The 20,798-nt window shown below is 37.5% G+C and overlaps 1 protein-coding gene across 1 annotated transcript in view; it reads left to right on the top strand.

The window, feature by feature from the left end:
• Positions 1–17,878, top strand: part of LOC128864250 (uncharacterized) — a 75,773-nt gene extending 57,895 nt beyond the window's left edge. Inside the window, exons 5-7 of the mRNA XM_054103823.1 lie at positions 5,347–5,519; positions 6,511–6,634; positions 17,610–17,878. Of these exons, the coding sequence (XP_053959798.1) occupies positions 5,347–5,519; positions 6,511–6,634; positions 17,610–17,738 (426 nt within the window). The 3' untranslated portion in view covers positions 17,739–17,878. The remainder of the gene's footprint in view (positions 1–5,346; positions 5,520–6,510; positions 6,635–17,609) is intronic.
• The last annotated feature ends 2,920 nt before the right edge of the window (positions 17,879–20,798 follow it).

The following is a 20,798-nucleotide window of genomic DNA, read 5'->3' as shown; positions in this document are numbered from 1 at the left end:
TCGTTTCTAGATAATCTTAAGAGTAAAAAACTTTAAAATTTGTTTAACTCTGCTGTTATATCAGAAGCACACGATTTCTTTGCTAACTTAGCACTTACTTACTTACTTATATGGCCTGATCAAAGATCACAACCCATTACCGTGTTAGGGCCGATTGTAACAAATCTCGTCAGGCGTCTCTGCTTTGCACGCGCCTTCATCAATTTATTACACCAACCGATGATAGGGTTCCCTCATCTTGATCCTTCCGTGGGAGGCATGGTCTTTCCCTTACCTAACTTACCAAACGAACAGCTTCTTTGCTGGAGCTTCTGCATCCATGCGCTCGACGTGGCCCAGCGCAAACGCTGAATATTAATGCGCTTCACTATGTCCACCTCGTCGTAGTGTTCATACAGCTCGTGGCTCATTTGGCGGTAGTAGTTATCGCCAACAAGAAGAGGACCGAAGACTTTCCGAAGAATCTTTCTCAGGAATACCCCAAGAGCTGCTGCATCAGTCTACGACACGAGCCATGCTTCAGCGCCATAGAGTAGCACGGGCAAGATGAACGTCGTGTAGAGTATTAATTTTGTCGACCGAGAGAGGTCTCTGCTACGCATTTGCTTACTGAGACCATAGTAACACCCATAAGCAATCGTGATTCGTCGGTTTATCTCCAGGCTGGCATTGTTTGTTGTAGTGACGGCGGTGCTAAGATATATAAATTCTTTGACAATTTCAACAGTATAGTTGTCCGTTGAAATGCTGGATACAAAACGCCGCTTATCTTTCCTAGTGGTTAGTATGTACTTTGTCTTGCCCTCTTTAACTGCTACACCCACTCCATTTGACTCATTTTCGGCAGCGGAAAATACAAAATACAGCGGTAACATCTCGCTTGCAGTTCCCTATGATGTCAATGTCAGCAGCATATGCAAGGAGCTGGACACTTTTAATAAAAATATTGCCATTTCGATGAATACTGGCTCTCCGCAGTATCTCTTCCATGAGTAAGTTGAAGAGGTCGCACGATAGTGGATCGCCTTGTCTGAAACCTCGCTCGGTATTGAAAAGTTCGTCGAGGTCTTTACCTACCTTGGCAGAGCTGTACGTGTTGCTCAATGCCATTTTGCAAAGTCGAATCAGTTTTGCGAGAATACCGAGCTCAGACATTGTTGCATATGGGCAATCCCTTATCGGGCTATCGAAAACAGCCTTATAATCGATAAAGAGATGATGAGTTATGTCGTTATCTTTTTCATCAGTAAGCTGGCATATGGTTTTAGTCTTAGGAACTTAGCACTAAGAGATATTAAATATGAATTTAGCACTTAGAGATATTGAATGTGAACCACACCTAAACGTCAACGACACCGTTGGACTTCTTTCTTTGGGGTTATTTGAAAGAAAAGGTATACGACGATAAGGCAGCAACAATTCAGGAGCTAAAGGGTGAGATAACGGCATAGAACCTCAATTATGCCTTAGCGTCATAGAAAATTTGGACCATCGGATGGAGGGGTGCCGCCGAGGCCGTGGGGGCCATTTGACCGATATTTTAATTCATACGTAATTGAATCGTATCAATATTATCATAATAAAGAGAAGTGACAATAATTTCTTAAAAAAATTGTATTTTATTCAAAATCAACACCGGCCCTTGAAACTTATCCACCCTTTGTTATAAATATCTTAAATGGCTGTGATTGTATTGTGCGTACTGAAGTTTCAGTTATTTTTGTATTTTATAATGTAACTTTTGAACCAGAATTCTTTGAATTAAAAGTGAAGAAAAGTGTGCCTTCAACATATCAATGTTATAGTCGTCCGTTCTTCTAGTTATAAGCACCCATTGTATATATATATAATTATCTTTTTAAAATAAAGAACAAAAGTAGAACTAGTCGTGTATGTAAATATATTTTTCGCAGTTTATGTATATCTGCTCGCATTTTTGCAAACCCATCAGCATAAGTCAGCTGCGTTTCTTCCAGTTTCCTTGTGACCACTTAGTGTTGGCAATTGTCCAATTCTCCAAAAGAAAAATAACTACTGGTTGTCAATGTGTACATACATATGGATATACATATACTTCAATCTATATATACACTGGTGGCAACTCTCAAGAATTCCATTTTAAATTTTTTCAATTTTCATACTTCCTTCTAAGTAGAACAAAGTATAGCAAAAATCTGTGTCCTGCGAAAAGGTAACTTCTCCGCTCTTATTAAGAAAGTAGGGAAAGACAAAGAAAAAATCAGTGTTAGAAAATTTTAAGCACACGTTCCCACGACAGTCGGTTCTACGTTACCGGAACGATCCGGATTTATATCCAGCCAGGGACTGCTATTACAGCAGCATTCCCTCTACATGTATGGGAAATGTTTCTGCTGCAACTAATTTTAAGTTTATCCTGAACCGATTAAAAATTGTAAGGAATTAAATAGGAATAAACAAGCTTGGCAGGCTGAGAGAAGCAGCAGATGTACAAAATTGATGCTGCCTGTCATGTCCGATCGAGTGTCGCAGTTCCTCCTGTCCCTAAGCAGAGGGGACTGATGACGGGACACTTTCTATGGGCAAAGCACATGGAAAAGGTAGGCATCACAGGCAGTGCACTCTGCCCAGTAGCGGACCACTTTCTTTGCGTCGTCTGCCCCGTCTTCCCTCGAATCATGCTTGAGATCTATGGTATTGATGTGTTAAGAAGCGACCATCTTGGCGCCTTGGCAGCACAGAAGATCTACTCAGATTTCTTCGGGGGTCAAGTAGATTTAAAGAAAATTAAAAGGGAATCCGAGTGCAATACAATGGACTTAATTGTGTCTTAGTGCTGTACTTGCTAGTTGTCCCGACAAAAAACCAAAAAAAATATATATCGAAACCAAGCAAACAAAGCCAGCGAGCATTGGGCCAGCACCTCAATATTTAGATTTCCACCACTCAAAATAATTTTTTTTATCTAGTAAAGAAGTTAAGAAAAAAAATATATATATTATTAATTTGTATTAAACTTGTAAATATACTTATAGAACTTTCTTGTGGTCCAATTCTATTCGCTTAGAAAAAAATATTACTAACAACCTGCAAGGAGATATTTAGAAGAGTTGTATACTCGCGTATGAAGTTTTGTAACCCATTGAATTTTGGAACAACAAAGTGCAAGTTTAAAGTTGCCTAAAAATCGTGCGGAGTTTTTATATTTTTTTTCTGGCGGCCTTGTGCATTTCCTTCATTTAAAAAATTATGGAGCGTTCGTTATTTGGAAGAGAATGCATAACAGCGTCAAGAAACAAACTTATGAAACATCAGCGTGAATTTTTTTCCTACTTTAAACCGACACTTTCTTTTGCCAATGCAATTTCTAAAAATTCTGATTTGAAGGTGTGAAATTTTCATGAAATAATAAATAAATAATGAAAATTTGGGAATATGACATACGTACTTTTCCTGCATTTCCGAGGTAACGCAGTCTAAAATCTCGAGACTTTATAGAGCATGTATTTTTGTTATTGTTAGTTGTACGGTGAAAATGTTACCTTTGTCCATGAACTTTAATATATTCATATGAGGAAAGAAAAGGAAAGACAAAGGAAAAGGAAAACATTTGCCCAACATATGGTTTAGCCAAAAGAAAAAAAGGAAATATTTTGAACACTTTTTGTTTGATCACTTATCTTTTATGAATACTGCATACATCCTCCTATTGGACACCGGTGTAGGATAAGGGTTATATTGCGAAGAGCTTTTTATCAGTGAATCCTTTAAACTACCGGGTGACTGTAGTGTTTTTCAAGTGCAAATAAACGCTATTCCTGAAGTTTTAGGGTGGTTAGAGATAAACAGAATATCATCAACAGATATCTGCATTCTATCAGATGGCCAATCTGCCCTATGGGCCCTGAATGTACTCCCAATAACATCGAGGAGTGTCTTACATTATCGCCAGTCTCTTAATGAGATGACCAACAATATCGTGTTATCTTATGCTGGGTTCCAGGCCACAGAGATATACCAAGGAACTGTAGGGCTGACCAACTTGTAAGAGAAGGTACCGGTATGCCAGACATAAGTTATTTTATGGGGGTACCTCTCGCAAACTTGTAAGCTTCTTATTATGAACGCACTAATCAGTTCTGCCAATCAAAGATGGGTTAGTGCCAATACCTGTGAAATAGGCAAACATGGCCAAAGCTAAATCTACGTCTATCCAAGAATATTATAAAATGGAGTATATTTCAAATTAGGACCTTAGTAGGGGCTCTCACAGGACATTGTCTCACAGGGAATCACGCAAGAAGATTAGGCGTTTACCTGCATGATTTCTGACGTAGCTGCAGGAATGAGGAAGAGTTGGAAACAATTCAATACCTTTTTCACACATGCCCGGCTCTAGTCAGAAGCTGGAATCGATATTTAAGATCCTACTTCTTAATGAATATCGATAATCTATACACTTTAGGTATCGGCAACCTTTTACGCTTCGTCAAAAGCTCAGGATGGTTCAATATGTAAAGGGAAATGTAGCCTAGCCCCTGCGGCTCATTTCGTTGTCTAAGTGGCATCGCTGTCTCTATATTCATGTGGCTGCCAAAGCTAACTTATGCCTCCTGTACTTTCTTTACCAAGCATAGGGAATTTATAAAATATTTCGTTGTTATTCTGTCGGAAAAATGTGTTTGTTTTCAAAAAATTTTATTCTAATATTAAAAGAGCTGTTGCTCATAAAAATATTGGCAAAGTTAGAATATCAATTTTATTTCAGCAATTTTGATAATACACAGAGACAAAAATTTATGAAAGCTATAAATTTAAAGTACACTTGAGAGCGAATAGATGTACGAATTTAAATGTCCCTTTTGCGCACTAAATGAATACAAACATACGCATGCCCATATTTATATATTGCTTTTAGAGTGTTCATATAAATGAAAACACAAAAAAAAAAAACAAAAAAATAATAAAAACCACGCCAAGGCGTCAATGCGTCAACATGTGAAGTACAGCACGAGAACTGCACCGGCAGCTGTCACCAACAGTCACACCAAATAGTGCACGTATTGACACATACAAAACAAAAATAAAAAATAAAAAAGGTATTTATGCATGCACACATACATATGCATAAAAATATATATATATATATACATACACACACACATGCATACGTATGTATGCACGCAATTTACATCGACTCTTTCGCTGGCCGTTTATTATTTTTGTTGATTTTCCGTAAATATTTTCTTTATGATATTGTAATTTCATATATACAAATATTTTTGATCGTTTCACGCACCCACACCCGACCCTGAATACAACCCGTGTATGTGTATGTGTATGCGTTGCTCCGCACGGCCCGCACAGAATGACAGCAAAACCGCAACGACGATTTTCTCGATACGCAACGCCACACACAATTTGTATCTGGAATCATGCAAGGACGGCTTGCGATTGTATCTGGAACGAGACAACACCACAGAAATGCTGCCATTGAAATTTAATTTATACGATTACCGTTGGCATCAAGTGGCCATCAGGTGAGTTGCGAATCGAAAGTGAATGAGTGCTAGAGCAGGCCATTTCTTTTTGCTTGTGTGTTTTTCTTTTCTTTTTTCTTTTTTTGTTTTTGTTTTTGTGTATGGCAGTTGCAAAGGATAGCGCCAGCTGAATAAAGAACGTGTCTGGCGCTTTTCAATACGTACACCAGCACTACCGCATGAGCACAATGCGGAATAATGCAACCCAGCAGTAATGCAAGAATGCATAAAGGAGCTCTGAATTATCACTTAATAATTGCTTGTCAATATACTTGTTGATTGAAGAATTTTTGAAATTGTTCTATATACTTGAGTGCCTGCAATTTCAATGTTTAAGCCTGCGATTCCTCTTCGCTTATATGTAAATATGAGTGGGCACGTGTGTGTGCGTGCACTTGGTTGGCAGCGCTTTGTGTGGCATACTTCAAGGCGCGTGTGTGTAAAGTATCATAAAATTATGGTGCTTTCTCCTCAGATGACAAGCTACGTATGTTTGTACGTACATATATTCTGGCCATTTTGTGTCTTCCACTCGAAGTGTACAGTGCAACTAGCAGTGGATGGGGCCAGGCCACAACTAGTGCTTGCAAAAATGTACCGTCCAAAAAGTGCTACAGTGTAATTGCAAGCCCATAAGCCACACACACGCCTCACACGTACCGGCATATCCTCGGCGCGCTCTGCCCACATTTAGTGACACTGATGCAGCGAATGCACGCACTGAACCTTTAACTTTTTTATTGTTCCGCTTTATTATTTGGCTTTCAATATTGTTGCTTTACTGTTGCGCAAATTGACCTCTTTCGCGTTGTATCACAGTAACGCATGCATTTTCTTAACCGCTCAGTTATGTATTTTATGTTCGCATTTATGTATGTATGTGGAGCATCCATCCTGATGCATTTAAATGTTTTATGCACTTTTAAATTAATTTTATCTCTTTCCCGTTGCATTTTCACACTTTTCACGCGCGCACGCCATGGAATTGCAGCATACAAAATGGAGATTTCATTTCCATTTACGTCGATTGTTCCTGGACAAATAGTTTTGTCGTGTCGAAGCGGCTGTACACGCTGCCACTAAATGCTGATGTGGAAATTGGACGTGGTTTTAAAGTGAGTATTCCCAAAACGCATGCCGCACGAAGGCAGGCGGCGACAATTGGTTGACTGTGTCGAATTGTGCTGTCAACAGCATTTCATGGTTTTTAGTTTAAAATTTATTACACTATTCTGGCCAAGTGTTATTTCGGGGAAATTTATGTTTTTAATATATTTTAGATAAAAATAATTTAGAACAAGGAGTATGACAGGGAATTTAGTATTGAGTATAATAAAGCGATACACCACACGAAAAAATTATAAAACCAACTAAATCTCGTATATTTGTATTATCACTTTAGGGCCAAGAATTTCAAATTCACTTTTTCTGTTTGGTTTTGTAAGACAAAGTCTTGTGGTAGTACATCTTCTTATAATTCTAGAATACGAGGATGGTATACCGGAGAATACCTATGAAATGAGACTTTTTTCAATTTCAAACGTTTATTAACAAAAAAATGGTTACAAATTTAATCTTCAAAATAACAGCCATCGCCAGCGACACATTTTTCTCATCTCTCAGGCAATTTGTGGATGCCGCGCCAAAAAAATTGGCCGTCTTTGGCCGCAAACCAATCATCGAGCCATTCTTTGGCTTCTTCGTGAGAATTGAAGCGCTGCTCGGAAATCGGAAAGTGCGTGGCCCATCGATGCAAACAAATGATAATCGGAAGGCGCCAAGTCTGGTGAGTCTGCTGCATGCACCAGCGGTTCCGAATCGTACGTCTCCACCAATTCCCGGGACGCTCTTGTTCGATGTGGCGGTGCATGTGGCGGTGCATTGTCATCAAAAAAAAATTACTTTGTGACGCCGATCGGCATATTTTGGGCGTTTTCGGTATATAGCGCTGTTCAAGTCAGCCAACTGTCGTTGGTAGTGTGCATCGTCAACTGTTTCACCTGGTTTTAATAGCTCGTACCAAATCATACTACGCTGATCCCAGAAGACACACAGCATTACCTTGCGTCGGAAGCGATTTGGTTTGGCCGTTGTTTCTGGCTTGTGGCCGGGCGAACCATACGATCATTTACGCTTGAGATTCAAGGTAACGATTCGATGCAAGAAAGACTTCCTTTTGAACCGGGAGAGCAGCATTTCACCAGTGGTTTTTCGGTTATCTTGCTGCCTTTCAGTCAGTTCATGCGGCACCCATTTTCCGACCTTTAAAATCATGCCCATGTCTTTCAAGCGTTCGGAAATGGTTTTTTGGGTCACTACCAACTGCTCTGCCATCATTTCTTGCGTTTGACCATCGTCTTCATCCAACAATGATTGCAATTCGGCGTCCTCAAACTTTTTCGGTGGCCGGCCACGGTCCTCGTTCTCCACGCTAAAATCACCACTTCGGAATATTTCAAACCACCTGAAGCGCTGTGCTCTACTTAGAGCATGTCCACCATAAGCTTCTATAAGCATTTGATGAGCTTGAGAAGCGTTTTTCTTCGATTGATAGCAGAAAATTATCGATGTCCGCAAATCGTAGTTTGAAGGCACGAACATTTTCGACATTTTTAAGAGCGACAAAAATGCATTGTTGTATGAAACGTAACAAACAATGAACTGAATATTGTTGACAGATGACAGACGAAAAAAACAAGAAATTTGGGAAGGTTTAAAAATACTCCTAGCGACATCTACGGACTAATAGCTGAAAGTCTCATTTCATAGGTATCTATCGTACATAAAAATGCTACTTAAAATAAAAAAAAAAAAACTTAAAAGGTTAGAAGTAATTAGAAATTTCAATTTTAAAACACCTTGCTTGTTTTTTAAGCTTTATTGTATCATAGTTGGACATCTGTTATTCCACTGAACATTGAGACTAACTTCTGGCATACGCCATTTGAAACAAACAATTGAATTAAAAATTATTTTTATTTGGTACTTCAGTCGATTGGTTGCATATTAAAAATACATACTCAATAGATCATTGTCTTCGATTTTTCGTAGAGTAGAGCGAATGTCCCAATTAAAGTTTAGGACGGTGCTTATATCGATTTCTTTCAACTTGATTCGATTGATCAACTGTTGCTCGTTTCGTGCCTCCCAGCCTTTTTCGTGCACAATCCGCTTGAGAACTGCCCAGGGGGACTGCGCGTTTGGGGGATTGTCCTTTTTTGGCACAAATTGTATTTTTAGCTCGGTTAACCAATCCAATGTTTTTTTTTTTTTTGCATAATGGCAGCTTGCAAAGTCTGACCAAAACATAATTACGTCGATTTTGTGATATTTATCGATGAATTTCTTCAGTTTTGGCAAGCATTGACCGATATAAACCTCAGCATTGATCGCTTTGGCTTTGTTTTTGCGCATCAAAGGTTATGAAACACCCTTCGAAGAAATGGCCACCTACACTAGCACCTTCAGCTCAAATTTTGATTTGCTGGCATATTTAACCTCGTTTGGTGTTGTTTCGATGTTGTCAGTGTACAAAACCGTCGTTGCCACTCAATTCGTGATGAAAAAATGTGAAGTACGATTCATAATCCAAAATTATGCATTTTTTATTCGCAAAGTGTTCCCGACGAAGTGCACGCCAGCAAATTGGTATTTTTTCGAGTTGTTTCGCTGTATATTTTGGTGCTAGCTTACGTTTACGATAAATTATATTGTTTTTCTTCATTACTATAGTATAAGACGGACTATTATTTTGTAATTGAATGAGGATGTAAAGCATTTTACATTAACTCCAATAAATTGCACATATTTGTGCCTGATTTTCATACATTTAAATCTACAAATAATGCACGCACTCGGACAAGTTAACTCCTCACCCGTCAGCAATTGTGTTCGTATATTTTTAATATTTGAAATACTACACCAAACTTGGTAAATGCACACATTCAACATTATCATTTCGTTGTTAGTGTCTATATAATATTTAAAATACACAGAGCCGGGCCAAATCTATGCCTGCCTTCCACATTAACTATTTGAAAATTGGAAAATTTGCTTCATTTGATAGGAGCAAAGATCTCAGGGAAAATGTAACGATTATTTGAAATTTTTGGAAAGTCTACAATACCCGCATAACAGTAATTAGTTAAAATGCAAAGCATCTAAGATTAATACAGGAGCAACGTATGAATTTTGAATATTTATTTATTTATTTGATTTCAAACTGACTACTAACATTAGGGAATAATGAAAATACCTATATACATAATTAAATTACAAACTTACAATTAACTAAACTAAATAATAGAGTTCAGTAGTACTGAAAATTCTTTCTTTGAAACTGAGAAGCTCGGAAGTTAGAATTGGAGATCTCATTAGAATCATGAAACGCACTTTCAATAGGAGCATTGCAAGCATAGTTTAATAACTAAGTAATTGCGGATTTTTTTAGAAAATCAAAGACAATTTTTTCATTGAACAAAATAACTTTATTCTGTAATGTATTGCCAATTTCGATCAATGACGTTTTGCAAAAAACTGAATCAGGTACGATTTGACATCATCATCAGTATTGAAATTGTTACCATTCAAGGAGTCTTCTTAACATAAAAAAAAAGTAATCAGATGGTGCAAGGTCAGAACTAAATGGTGGATATAGAAAAACATCCCAACCAAGCTCCAATAATTTTTGCCGAGTGTCGAAAGATGTGTGTGGCCTTGCATTGTCATGATGGAATACAATACCTTTTCGATTTGTCAATTCGGACCGCTTTTCTTCAACTGCATTGTTTAATTTCGTTAGTTGTTCAATGTAGACATCAGAATTGATTGTTCGTTTGGGTGGTAAGAGTTCAAAGTAGACAACTCCTTTGTAATCCCACCAAACTGATAACAAAACCTTCTTTTGATGAATATCAGCTTTTGATGTTGTTTGAGTTGGTTCACCTGGCCTGCTCCACGATCTTTTCCGCTTGATATTGTTGTAAACAATCCATTTTTCATTGCCAGTTATCAGTAGTTTTAAAAATGGATCATTTTCATTGCGTTTCTTTAGCAAATCGTAGCTGTTATGCGCTGAATGCGTTTCTTTCAGTTCGTGAGGAATCCAAGTATCGAGTTGTTTTAATCAACAATTTTATGTCGTTCTTTATAGTGAAAATTGTAACTTTTTGTTCAAACGTGCACCATTTCGCGAAAAAACAAAATATCGAAAAAATCCTACGTACGTCTCTTTCTGTTGTTATATAGAAACTAAAAAAAATTTTATTTTTTGATCAAGGACAAAAATTAAGGAGTTTACGTCTTCGGCAATAGACCCACTAGAAAAAAAGGCGCCTTAGGAGAACTGCTGGACAGCGGCCATTTTGAAATTAATTCAGACGAAAAATTTTGTATTTGTACCATGAAAGCTATATTATTAAACCTATTTCACAGATTTTCGATTGATTCCTTTGTTGAGTCAAAATAAATTCATAAAATATGCCCATTTTTTGCGCTCTAGACCAGCTTCCCCCCTTAAGTAATTTTCAAAGAATGTTTTGTGACACATGAAGCTTCTCTGCAATCTCACGTGTTGTACTGTGACGATCCGAATCGATTATTGCTTTGATTAGGGCGTCATGAACTTCCACTGGACGACCTGAACGTTTATCATCTTTGAGTGAAAAATCACTAGAACGAAATTTGGCAAACCAATTTTGACACTGCCGTTCTTTTAAGGCTTCGTCACCATAAACAGCACATAACTTTTTATGAGCTTGCGATGCAGTTTTCCCTTTGCGGAAATAAAAAAGCGAAATATGACGAACATTTTACTTTTGATTTTCCATTTTTCAACGAACGCCAACCAACGAAAACTGCGCAACCGATCAAAAAACTTATATTACTGATTGATAGCTGCATTGCCAACTATCAAACAACAAAATGTGTTTTACATTGGTACTAAGTCCGCAAACCTAAAAATTCAACTGAAGCCATCTATGAGTGAAATCCGCAATTACTTAGTTGCCAACCCAAGAGATAGAAAGGAAGAGCGTTACAAAGAATTCTGTGAGATGCAAGAAAATGAATATTTTGAAACAGAAATGAGCAATTAATACCACCCTTAATAACATCGAAAACAAACGAGGGAACAAGAATCGATCTTCTACTTGCTAAAAACTTCAAGTTGATCAAAAACAAACGGGATGTGCAAGATGGAATAGGATCAGAAACCTTTCCTGATCTTAGTGAACATTTTAGAGACACATGCGATCCTGTCGACTAAAAAGGTGCGGTGTGGTCTTCAATTTCTGCATGTACGGAACGGTAAAATTTGAACCTTTCCGTCGTGCAAAGTCTGAGACAGAATTCCTTTTTGACAAGATGTTATTAATGTGACTATTAAATGAAAAACGGCTGTGAAAAATTGTCTCATTGTCTTGGAGTACAATATTTTATTTGCTATAAGAACTATGAAAGGCAATAGGTATTTCAGAAAAGTGAAAAGATACCATTTTTTGTTATTTAAAGAAAGTTGAGATTTTTGACACCACATAACAAATTTGCCAGCTGTGTTATTTTTTTTTTTAAATATTGAGAGAAATGAGAACCCATTGTAAATCCATTGCTTCACGGGCTGTATGGATGTATGGCAAGTACCGCCGTCTGTTTGAATTGTTGAAATCAAATGTTGTGTAGATTAAGGGCTTCAATATCAGGTATTCGGCATTAAAAGTCGTTTATCATGGCGCGATAGCGTTCGCCAGTCACTGTTACATTGACGCCAGCCTCGTATATGAAGAAATATGGACTGATGATTCCTCCAGCCCGTAGAACGCACCAAATGGTTGGTTGTTTCCAATGGATGTAATGGCTTTTCTTGCATAGCGTCGGGTTGCTCTTCGGCCCAAATATGGCAATTTTTCTTATTGACTTAGTTTTTAAGCCAAAAACGCCGGACGGTTACGTACATCATAAATTGGCCTGAAGATGCGATGAACACTTTTCCCAAAGTATCGATTTTAGTAACAAATTTGTCCGATTTGTAAACTATGTTCGGGCATAGTCCTTGTCATGATGAAATGTCGATGAATACTGAAAAAAGTATGTATTTAGTTTGCCTTGTTTGATGGGTAGCTCTTCAGAAGGGCTACAACACCACTAAATTGGAGAGAACGCAGAGAACTGGATGTGTGGGCAACACTGGGGCATGTAGAACATGTCCCACCGCTGCCCTCAACATCATTCTGCACGTACTTCCCGTGGATCTTCAACTTAAATCCATTGCTGCTTAGAGCGCTATTAGGTTGAAGGAGATTGGCTTCTGGAGGCACGGATATAGGTATCTCTGTTTTCACTGACGGATCCAAGATGAAATCTGGAGTGGGAGCGCTAGTTTTCTCTAAATCAGCCAATATTTCAGGCTTCTTTAAACCGCCGGAAACGAGCAGCGTTTTTCAAGCAGGATCTAGGCCACCCTGCAAGCAATCAAAATGCTTAGGGATCGCTGTTGGCAGGGAGACATTAATATTTCTTCCGATAGACAAGCTGCGCTCAAGGCCCTGTAGTTGCAGTTTTGCGCCTTTCTTCTGGTGAACTCCTGTAAGGAGGAACTCAAACGTCTCGAACGTGCAGGAAACATTTCCCTTAACAGGGTTCCTAGGCACAGGAATATAGAGGGAAATTAAATTGACAGAACCGGTTTCAGTTGCCCCATTACAGACATCCGTGTTCCCTTGACCGTTGCTAAAGGGAAACTGCACAATTTGTTTCTCAAAAAGCGCAATGCAGTTCTGTCTCATCGGCTCTGGCGGCTAGGTACTTGAGATTCCTTAGTGTGCCCTTTAGGGATGTCTTGAGGAAATTCTCCAGCCTAGATGCCTTTTCTCTCCTCCACTACATCAACAGCTCTGGATGACTGTAGATGGTTTCTTTTCCCTAAATTTTTCAAAATCAAAACGGCACGTAAGTACTACTTGTAGTGTACCTGGAGTGCTCTTGCCACCTAACCTACCGACCTACCTACCTGACAAGTATTCACACGTGATCTGTCAAAAAACCTCTATTGGAAAAGGTACCTCCAATCAATGGCAAATAACACCTTTCTAAGACTTGGCTCACTTCGATTTGTTGCGATGCCTAAGTGTTATAATTAAAACATATACTATAGGTATTTCGTGTCAAATTACGGAAACCACGCACACATTTAACAAAATTATTGCTTTTGTGGTTGTTTGCATTAAGGGATTAGGGGTACACAGAGGTGCGAAAAAATGATTATTTGCAAAATTTTTTTTTTGCTAGTCAGTTGCTTTATTTTACAAAAATAAAAAGATAGCATTAACACATCATTTTTCGACTTGACTCTAGCAAATTTTCAAAAAAAGAAATTAATAGTCGTAAAAATTATCAATGTTTGTGAGGAGCCCATTTCTCCAGAAGTTCCTTACGGTGGTCATCACAAGTCTTTGGAGATTCATCTAAAATCAATCGGACAAGAGAAATTAGTTTAATTAATGCATAATATGGCGGACTCCGGAAATAATTTTCAGATTTACGAAAAAAACCGGCAATTAATTCTTTAAAAAAAACTTTATTTAAGAAAAAAAATCCTTCGATCAGGCACGAGTTGTTTATGTTTTTCAAAAGCAGTATAAATTTTATTGAAATCTAACAAGCGGGTTTTAAATTACAGTGATCACGAGTTCAAAAAACAAAGTTTTGAGAAAAACGCATTTAAAATTTTGCTATTTGCTCCGGAGCGCCATAAGCGCCCTTTGTTAATTGTTAAATAGCTCGAAAAGTATTTATCGGATTAACTTCAAATTTTCACATACTATTTTTAAGCTTTTATACATAAAGAAAATGCAAAAAAATCCTTTTTTTTTAATTCTGACAACCTCTAACCACTTAAAAATAAAATGCTAGGCAACCATAAAACAATCGGATCGCAAAAAGAAAAATGTTCCGCAGTTCCATCTGATAAAAAAAAATTAAATGATAAATATGATACTTATAAGAACTTAATTACACCCTATGTTCTGAAAGTACCGAGAATGTTTATCTAATTCAAAATAGGACCCGTCTGAAGCAGCACACATGTGCCAACGTTTAGCCCAGTCCTCCACGCACTCCTGGTAGGCCGACGAAGGGATAGTCTTCAGCTCCATCGTCGCTCTTTGATCGCCTCTATCGACTGAAATCTGCTCCCACGAAATGGTAACTTCAACTTGGGAAACAAAAAGAAGTCGCACGGGGCTATATCAGGTGAATACGGTGCTTGCACGATGGTATTTACTTGGTGTTTGGTCAAATAATCCAGCTCAATTTGGGCTCGGTGCGATGGCGCGTTATCATCATGCAAAATCCAAGAATTGTTTGCCGTTTATGACGTGCAGTATGTCTCAAACGCTTTAAAATGGATAAATAGTGGCAGATGTGTATCTTTACGTCCTACAAACATAAAGAAAAAATATTGACCCACGTGTGCGGTTCGTTTAAGGGGTTTTATACCTTGTGAGCTCGAAAAAATGGACGATTGTCATAATTTTTTTTTTTTAATATCTTTTAGAACTTGTACTCACATGAGGCATATATCATACTGAAGGGTAACTCTCGAAGAATAGATTTTGGCGTTTTTATTTCAAAAAATTTTATTATTTATCATTGATATCGCCCCTCCCCCGAAACGCCGTTTTTTAGAAGAGGCTTGAGGTGATTACGGTAGCTCATGATTAGCTCAACTGAAATCAAAAAAATTAAATGCTTATTGTAGAAAAATGTTTTTTAGTGAATCTGAACGGTTTATTTACCCAAAAAAAATTTTCTCGATATGAAAACCGCTTTGCACCAAACAAACGATTTTTGAGGGGTTGAAAAATTAAAAAAAAAATTAATTCCAGCGAACTATGCAAATATTTCGTCCCCTTAGTATAACAAAAGCCTATGTGCTTAAAGGCTATTATTTTTTTTATTGAATTTTTGGATTCTCCATCGTCGATTTTATATGTGGTCAAAATTTTGTCAAATTCTAGTTCCACAAAGTGGGTCAAAACGTCAGTCAAAAAATAATAAACATTTACAGACATAACGAGATTTGAGTGAGAGCTACTTTAGACAAAAAGTTTGAAATTCATTTTCTCAAAACATCAAAAAACTTATAGGCTATTTTAATACTAAGGGGACGATTTATAAAAAGTGAACCGTACAGATTCACAAGGTGGTTACTTGGAATAATTAAAACAAAGTTTATGCAAATCGGTTAAATAGTTTTTGATAACTAATGATCAACGTGGCGGTAATTTTCAAAAAACGCGACTTCGAGATAATCGCGTCTAAAGTTTTGCGTGCACTTCTCGTTCCAAGAAAGGTCGCGCGCTTCCACGGTGTGTAACTTTCGTTCTAGTGCTCCGATCTTTATGATTTTTTGAATTTATATTTTTAAGATGATGTACTTTTAGAATATGCCATAAAAAAAGTTTCGATTTTTTAGTCCAACACAAGGTATATAACCCCTTAAATTAAACATTCTCGCTACTTTCTGATCATAGGGTATATTAACATGTGAAATTGGGGAACTAGGGGAATTCAAAAATTATTTAATGGCAAAAGAATTTATTTATATTCGAATATTTTTAAAAGCAATTTTTTTTAGACCAGTTGTGGCTTTATTAGTTGAAATATTTTAAGCTATCTCCATCATATTTGTGCCCCACATTATTTGCATATCCTGATAGTTTGCATAAATAATTCGGAATTTATAATTTTATTTATCAGGTCAGTCCATAAGTTCGTGCGTATTTTACCCATAATTTCACTTTTGTACGATTTTTGATACAAAGTGGTAAAAATTCAACAACTGCTGCTGTAGAAATAAACACTGTTCACCGCAAGGATACCGTGAGTGTAAGGACTGCGCTAAAAAGGTTTTCAAAATTCCGAAGTGGTAACTGCGACGTGGAGGATGCCCGCGCGCTGGTCGTCCTGAACTCTTTAACTCCGACGCCTCGCTCGAACTCGTGGAAGCTGACCCAAATTTGACAGTCGATATGACTGCTCAGAGGTTAAATTCATAGCATGGAACAGTTCACAGGCACCTGGTTCAGTTGGGAAAGGTTTCAATGGTGGGAAAATGGGTTCCGCATAGACTTTCCGTCGCCAACCTTCAGCAGAGAGTGAATGTGTGTTCTCAGCTGCTACAACGGCTTGAAAATGAAAGTTTTTTGAACCATATCGTTAATGGTGATGAAAAATGGGTCCTTCACAATAATCCTGTTCGCAAACGCTAATGGTTAGATAAAGATGCAACACAAAAACCGCCCCTAGAGATGGCCTTCACCCCAGGAAGATTCTCCTGTCTATTTGGTGCGATATGGCCGGTGTTGTTTATTATGAACTTCTGCAACCAAACCAGACAATAACTGCTGCTTATTATTCTCATTAACTATGACACCTGATGGAGGCACTTAAAAAAAATCGACCGTCTTTAGTGAATAGACGCAAAGTTTTGTTTCACTATGACAACGCAAGACCTCATACCGTAAGGCAAACATTAGGCAAGCTGAACGAGCTCGGATGGGAGCTAATACCGCAACCCCCATACTCTCCGGATATTGCACCTTGTGATTATCACCTTTTCCGTGGACTTCAATCCCATATGAGTAACAAGAACTACTCCTCAAAAGAAGCTATAAAAAGGGATATCGAAGCGTATTTTGGCTCCAAGGACAAACAATTTTTTGAGCAGAGAATTAAGAATTTGCCTAAACGTTGGGAAGACATTGTAAATAATGAAGGAAAATATATTATTGATTAATGAATACTTTAAACATCTTTTTTATTAATTTTAAAACCACCTTTAAAAACGCACGAACTTATGGACTGACCTGATATAAATTAATGCGCGGTTTTGGTTGGTATTTTTTTTTCTATTTACTTTTTGTTTTTGTTTTGTTTTTAATTAACTTAAAATAAGATATATTTTCGCTAACAATTTGCCTTTTTTCATGGTTATTCACATATTCGAGACCACAATATTTGACCACTTCAAACGTTTCTCTTCCCATTATTTTTTATTTTAATTCTTTATTTTATTAATAATAATCACAAAAGGGTGAGCTGCAACAACTGCTGGTACTGCCCGACAACCAGGAACGACAGCAATGCTCCAGCAAGCGGACATCCATAAACGAGGTGAAACGGTACATTATCGACACCTTCATCGATGATTACGGTAATTAATTAGCGACAAACAGATAATTGAACTGCAATCAAAAAACCAGACACAGCAACAAAAAAATAAAAAAAATTAAATAACACTAACACTAACACATTCATATACGAATATACAATTATTTATGTAATTAAATAATAAAGCAAGAAGTAAGTAAAAAAACAAAAACGTTTCAAGTATGAAATTAAATGAGTATTTATATATAATAAATTAAGAGGATCTGTGCGTCGACATGAACGTAATTTAGATTTAATATTGTGATTTATGTGTGTCCTAAATTTGCATAAAAAAACACTATTGTAGTTGAAAGCATTTGTTATACAAAATTAGATCAATACAGAATAGCATTAAAGATAGTCATATTGAATGTGCAGAGAAGTAAAAATAAAAATTAAAAAAATATTACAGAAAGTAAAAAATGAAAACGTGAAAACGATCGAAGTCTTAACACAAACTTTGACATAAAACAATAACTATAAATAAATTATATTAGCTGTAAGTAATTATTTCAAATTATATACACCTAAAGTAACTGAAGCATACGTGCAAGTGGCTTGGACAGTCAAAAGATGAGTATCGTCGATCAAATGCGTTTTCAGTTTTTTAGTGATCCTGAGTGCAAGTAAAATAAATCACTTCAATAGTCCTTTTGCAATTACACTTCATAGTTGGGTCTTTCATTGCAGCTTCCGTTCAGTTTCATGCACGTCCCTAAGAATGCAGCAACTTTCAATTTGGTTAATATTTCATTCACCGAGCAGATCGCTGCAACTCTCAAAGGGCATATGAAATGTGAAATTTAAAATGTGCTCACCGTACAGCCTACCCAAGCATGATAGATTACCAAGTTTGCTATTTAGCTATGGTGAAGAAGCCAAATTGTGAGCGGAACTTTGGCTGTCACGTCACTTGCGGATTCGGAGAGCCGAACTCTGCATCATTACTTCATATGTATGTTATTCACACACTCGTCCAACCAATCGTTGTTCAGACGGCAACGAAGTGTGATTGGTTAATTTTTTCGTACATCACTAACACAAGCTAAATTTTGTTAAACACATCCCAGGTGACATCAGCCTAACAGCTGATTCTGTAATTCGCTCAGAGCCGAATAACAGTCTGCTAAATAGCACACCTCTACAAATCCTTTCACCATGCATACTACGTGCGTGCAGTGCCCTACAAATATCAACCAGCTCGGCTCAAAAGAGCGAGCCACTTTGAAAAAATGTATGTAGATGAAATCAGTACAGAAGAAAAGTTTAAGCTTTGGTCAGATATTCTTGAAACTTTTTAATCGAGGGCTTCCGAAATCGCTGATTACGATATAGGTTTTCAAGATGCGAAATGGAGGATCCAATATACATTTGATCATTTTATTCCTGTATCGATCATAGAGACTCAATGGAACATAGGCTCCAATATGGCGGAAGATTTCTTCCGAATTTATTTTTCTTCCGGAATTAATTTTTTCAAAGTAAAAAATAAGGCACAATAATACGATATTAAGAATCAATTAACTTTTGCTCGATATGACCACATTTTGCCTCGACTATGGCCTTGAGATGGTCCAGAAACGAATCGCAAGCAGCAGAATGTTGCTCGCAGGTATTTTGGCCCACTCGCGGACAATGGATGTTTTCAGCGCCTCGAGACTGATGAATCTTTTAGATCGGACTTTGCTCTCCAAAATGGCTCAAACAGAATAATCCATCGGATTCGCGTCTGGTGAATTTGAGAGCCATTGTGTGGACGTTATGAAGTTCGGAACGTTGTTTTTTAGACATTCTTGGTTCACACGAGCTTTTTGAGATGGTGTCGTGTCTTGTTGAAACGTCCATGGTATGCCACCGAAATCTTTATCTGTCCACGGCTCCAAAGCAACCTCCAGAATACTTTCTCGAAAATATTTCACATTTACCTTGACGCCAGACTCCATGAAAACGATTGGAGAGTGCCCCATCTGCGGTTACAGCGGCCCAACCATTACCTGCGGTGAGAGCTGCCTCGTGGTGGTCAATCGGTGACTCCAATTCTCGTATGAACGGTCGGTCAAATAAACTCTATCGTTTTGGGAGTTTACGAAGTGCTCAATTAGGAAAATTTTCTCGTCAGAAAATAAAATATTCGGAATTCGACCGCTTTCGGCCAAGCGAAGCCACTTCTTCGCTCTCTCAAGTCTAAATTGATGCTGCTCAGACATTTTGAGTTCTTTCGCCATTTGATTGGCACTTCATCGGGGATTTTGCTCAAGTCGCTTCTTCACTTTTTGAACCATTTCACGTGACGTTGCAGTCTTTTGATGACGACCTCTATGACGTTTCCCAATGCTACCAGTACCATTGTGACGAGTAATGGTGCGATAAACAAAAACTTTATTTACTTCAAGGGGATCGAGCTCACGAACAATCACTAGTTGTGGTTTTCCAGCCAAATGTAGTGCAAATGTTTCGAGCAACTAACAATGATAAATTTTTTTCATTAAAAAATGTTGTATGCACTTATTTTTTGTCACCCTGTAATTATGGATGATGAAGAACCATCAATGGTATCACTAGTTGACATCAGCGGTGTTAGTTTTTCTGACTTTGTTCAAGTGGATGAAGATGTTGCTGTCTCAGGATATCACTAACCGATGGCAAAAATTTATCTGTGACAGATACGAATGAAAAGAGCAACGATGAAGATGAAGACGATACATCAGAACCTTTGGCAGAGGTGTCAGTTAAGGTAGCAAGAGCCTCATTCGATAACTTACTTTGTCTACAAAACGAAACTAATGAAACAGAATATCAAGCACTTTTTCTCCTTAAAAAAACTATTGAAAAGTCTGAGCAGCCGCAATGTGTTGCGAAGCACATCCGTATAAATGAGTTCTTTGCACAGATTAATTAATTCACATTATGAATATGTAAAACATTAGCAGTTAAATATAAAAAACTTGGAAATTCGAAGTTTTATTTATTTTTCTCAAAACTTTCGCGCCATTTAATAGTTCCAACACTCGATAACTCATAATATTTGAAGAGTCCCTTGAACTTCGAATTAACGAGAGTCGACTGTATGTA

This window comes from Anastrepha ludens, chromosome 2 (genome assembly GCF_028408465.1).
Source record: "Anastrepha ludens isolate Willacy chromosome 2, idAnaLude1.1, whole genome shotgun sequence".
Classification (NCBI taxonomy): Eukaryota; Metazoa; Arthropoda; class Insecta; order Diptera; family Tephritidae; genus Anastrepha; species Anastrepha ludens.
The sequence above is the reverse complement of the archived record's forward strand: the minus strand, read 5'-3'. Positions and strand labels throughout refer to the sequence as shown.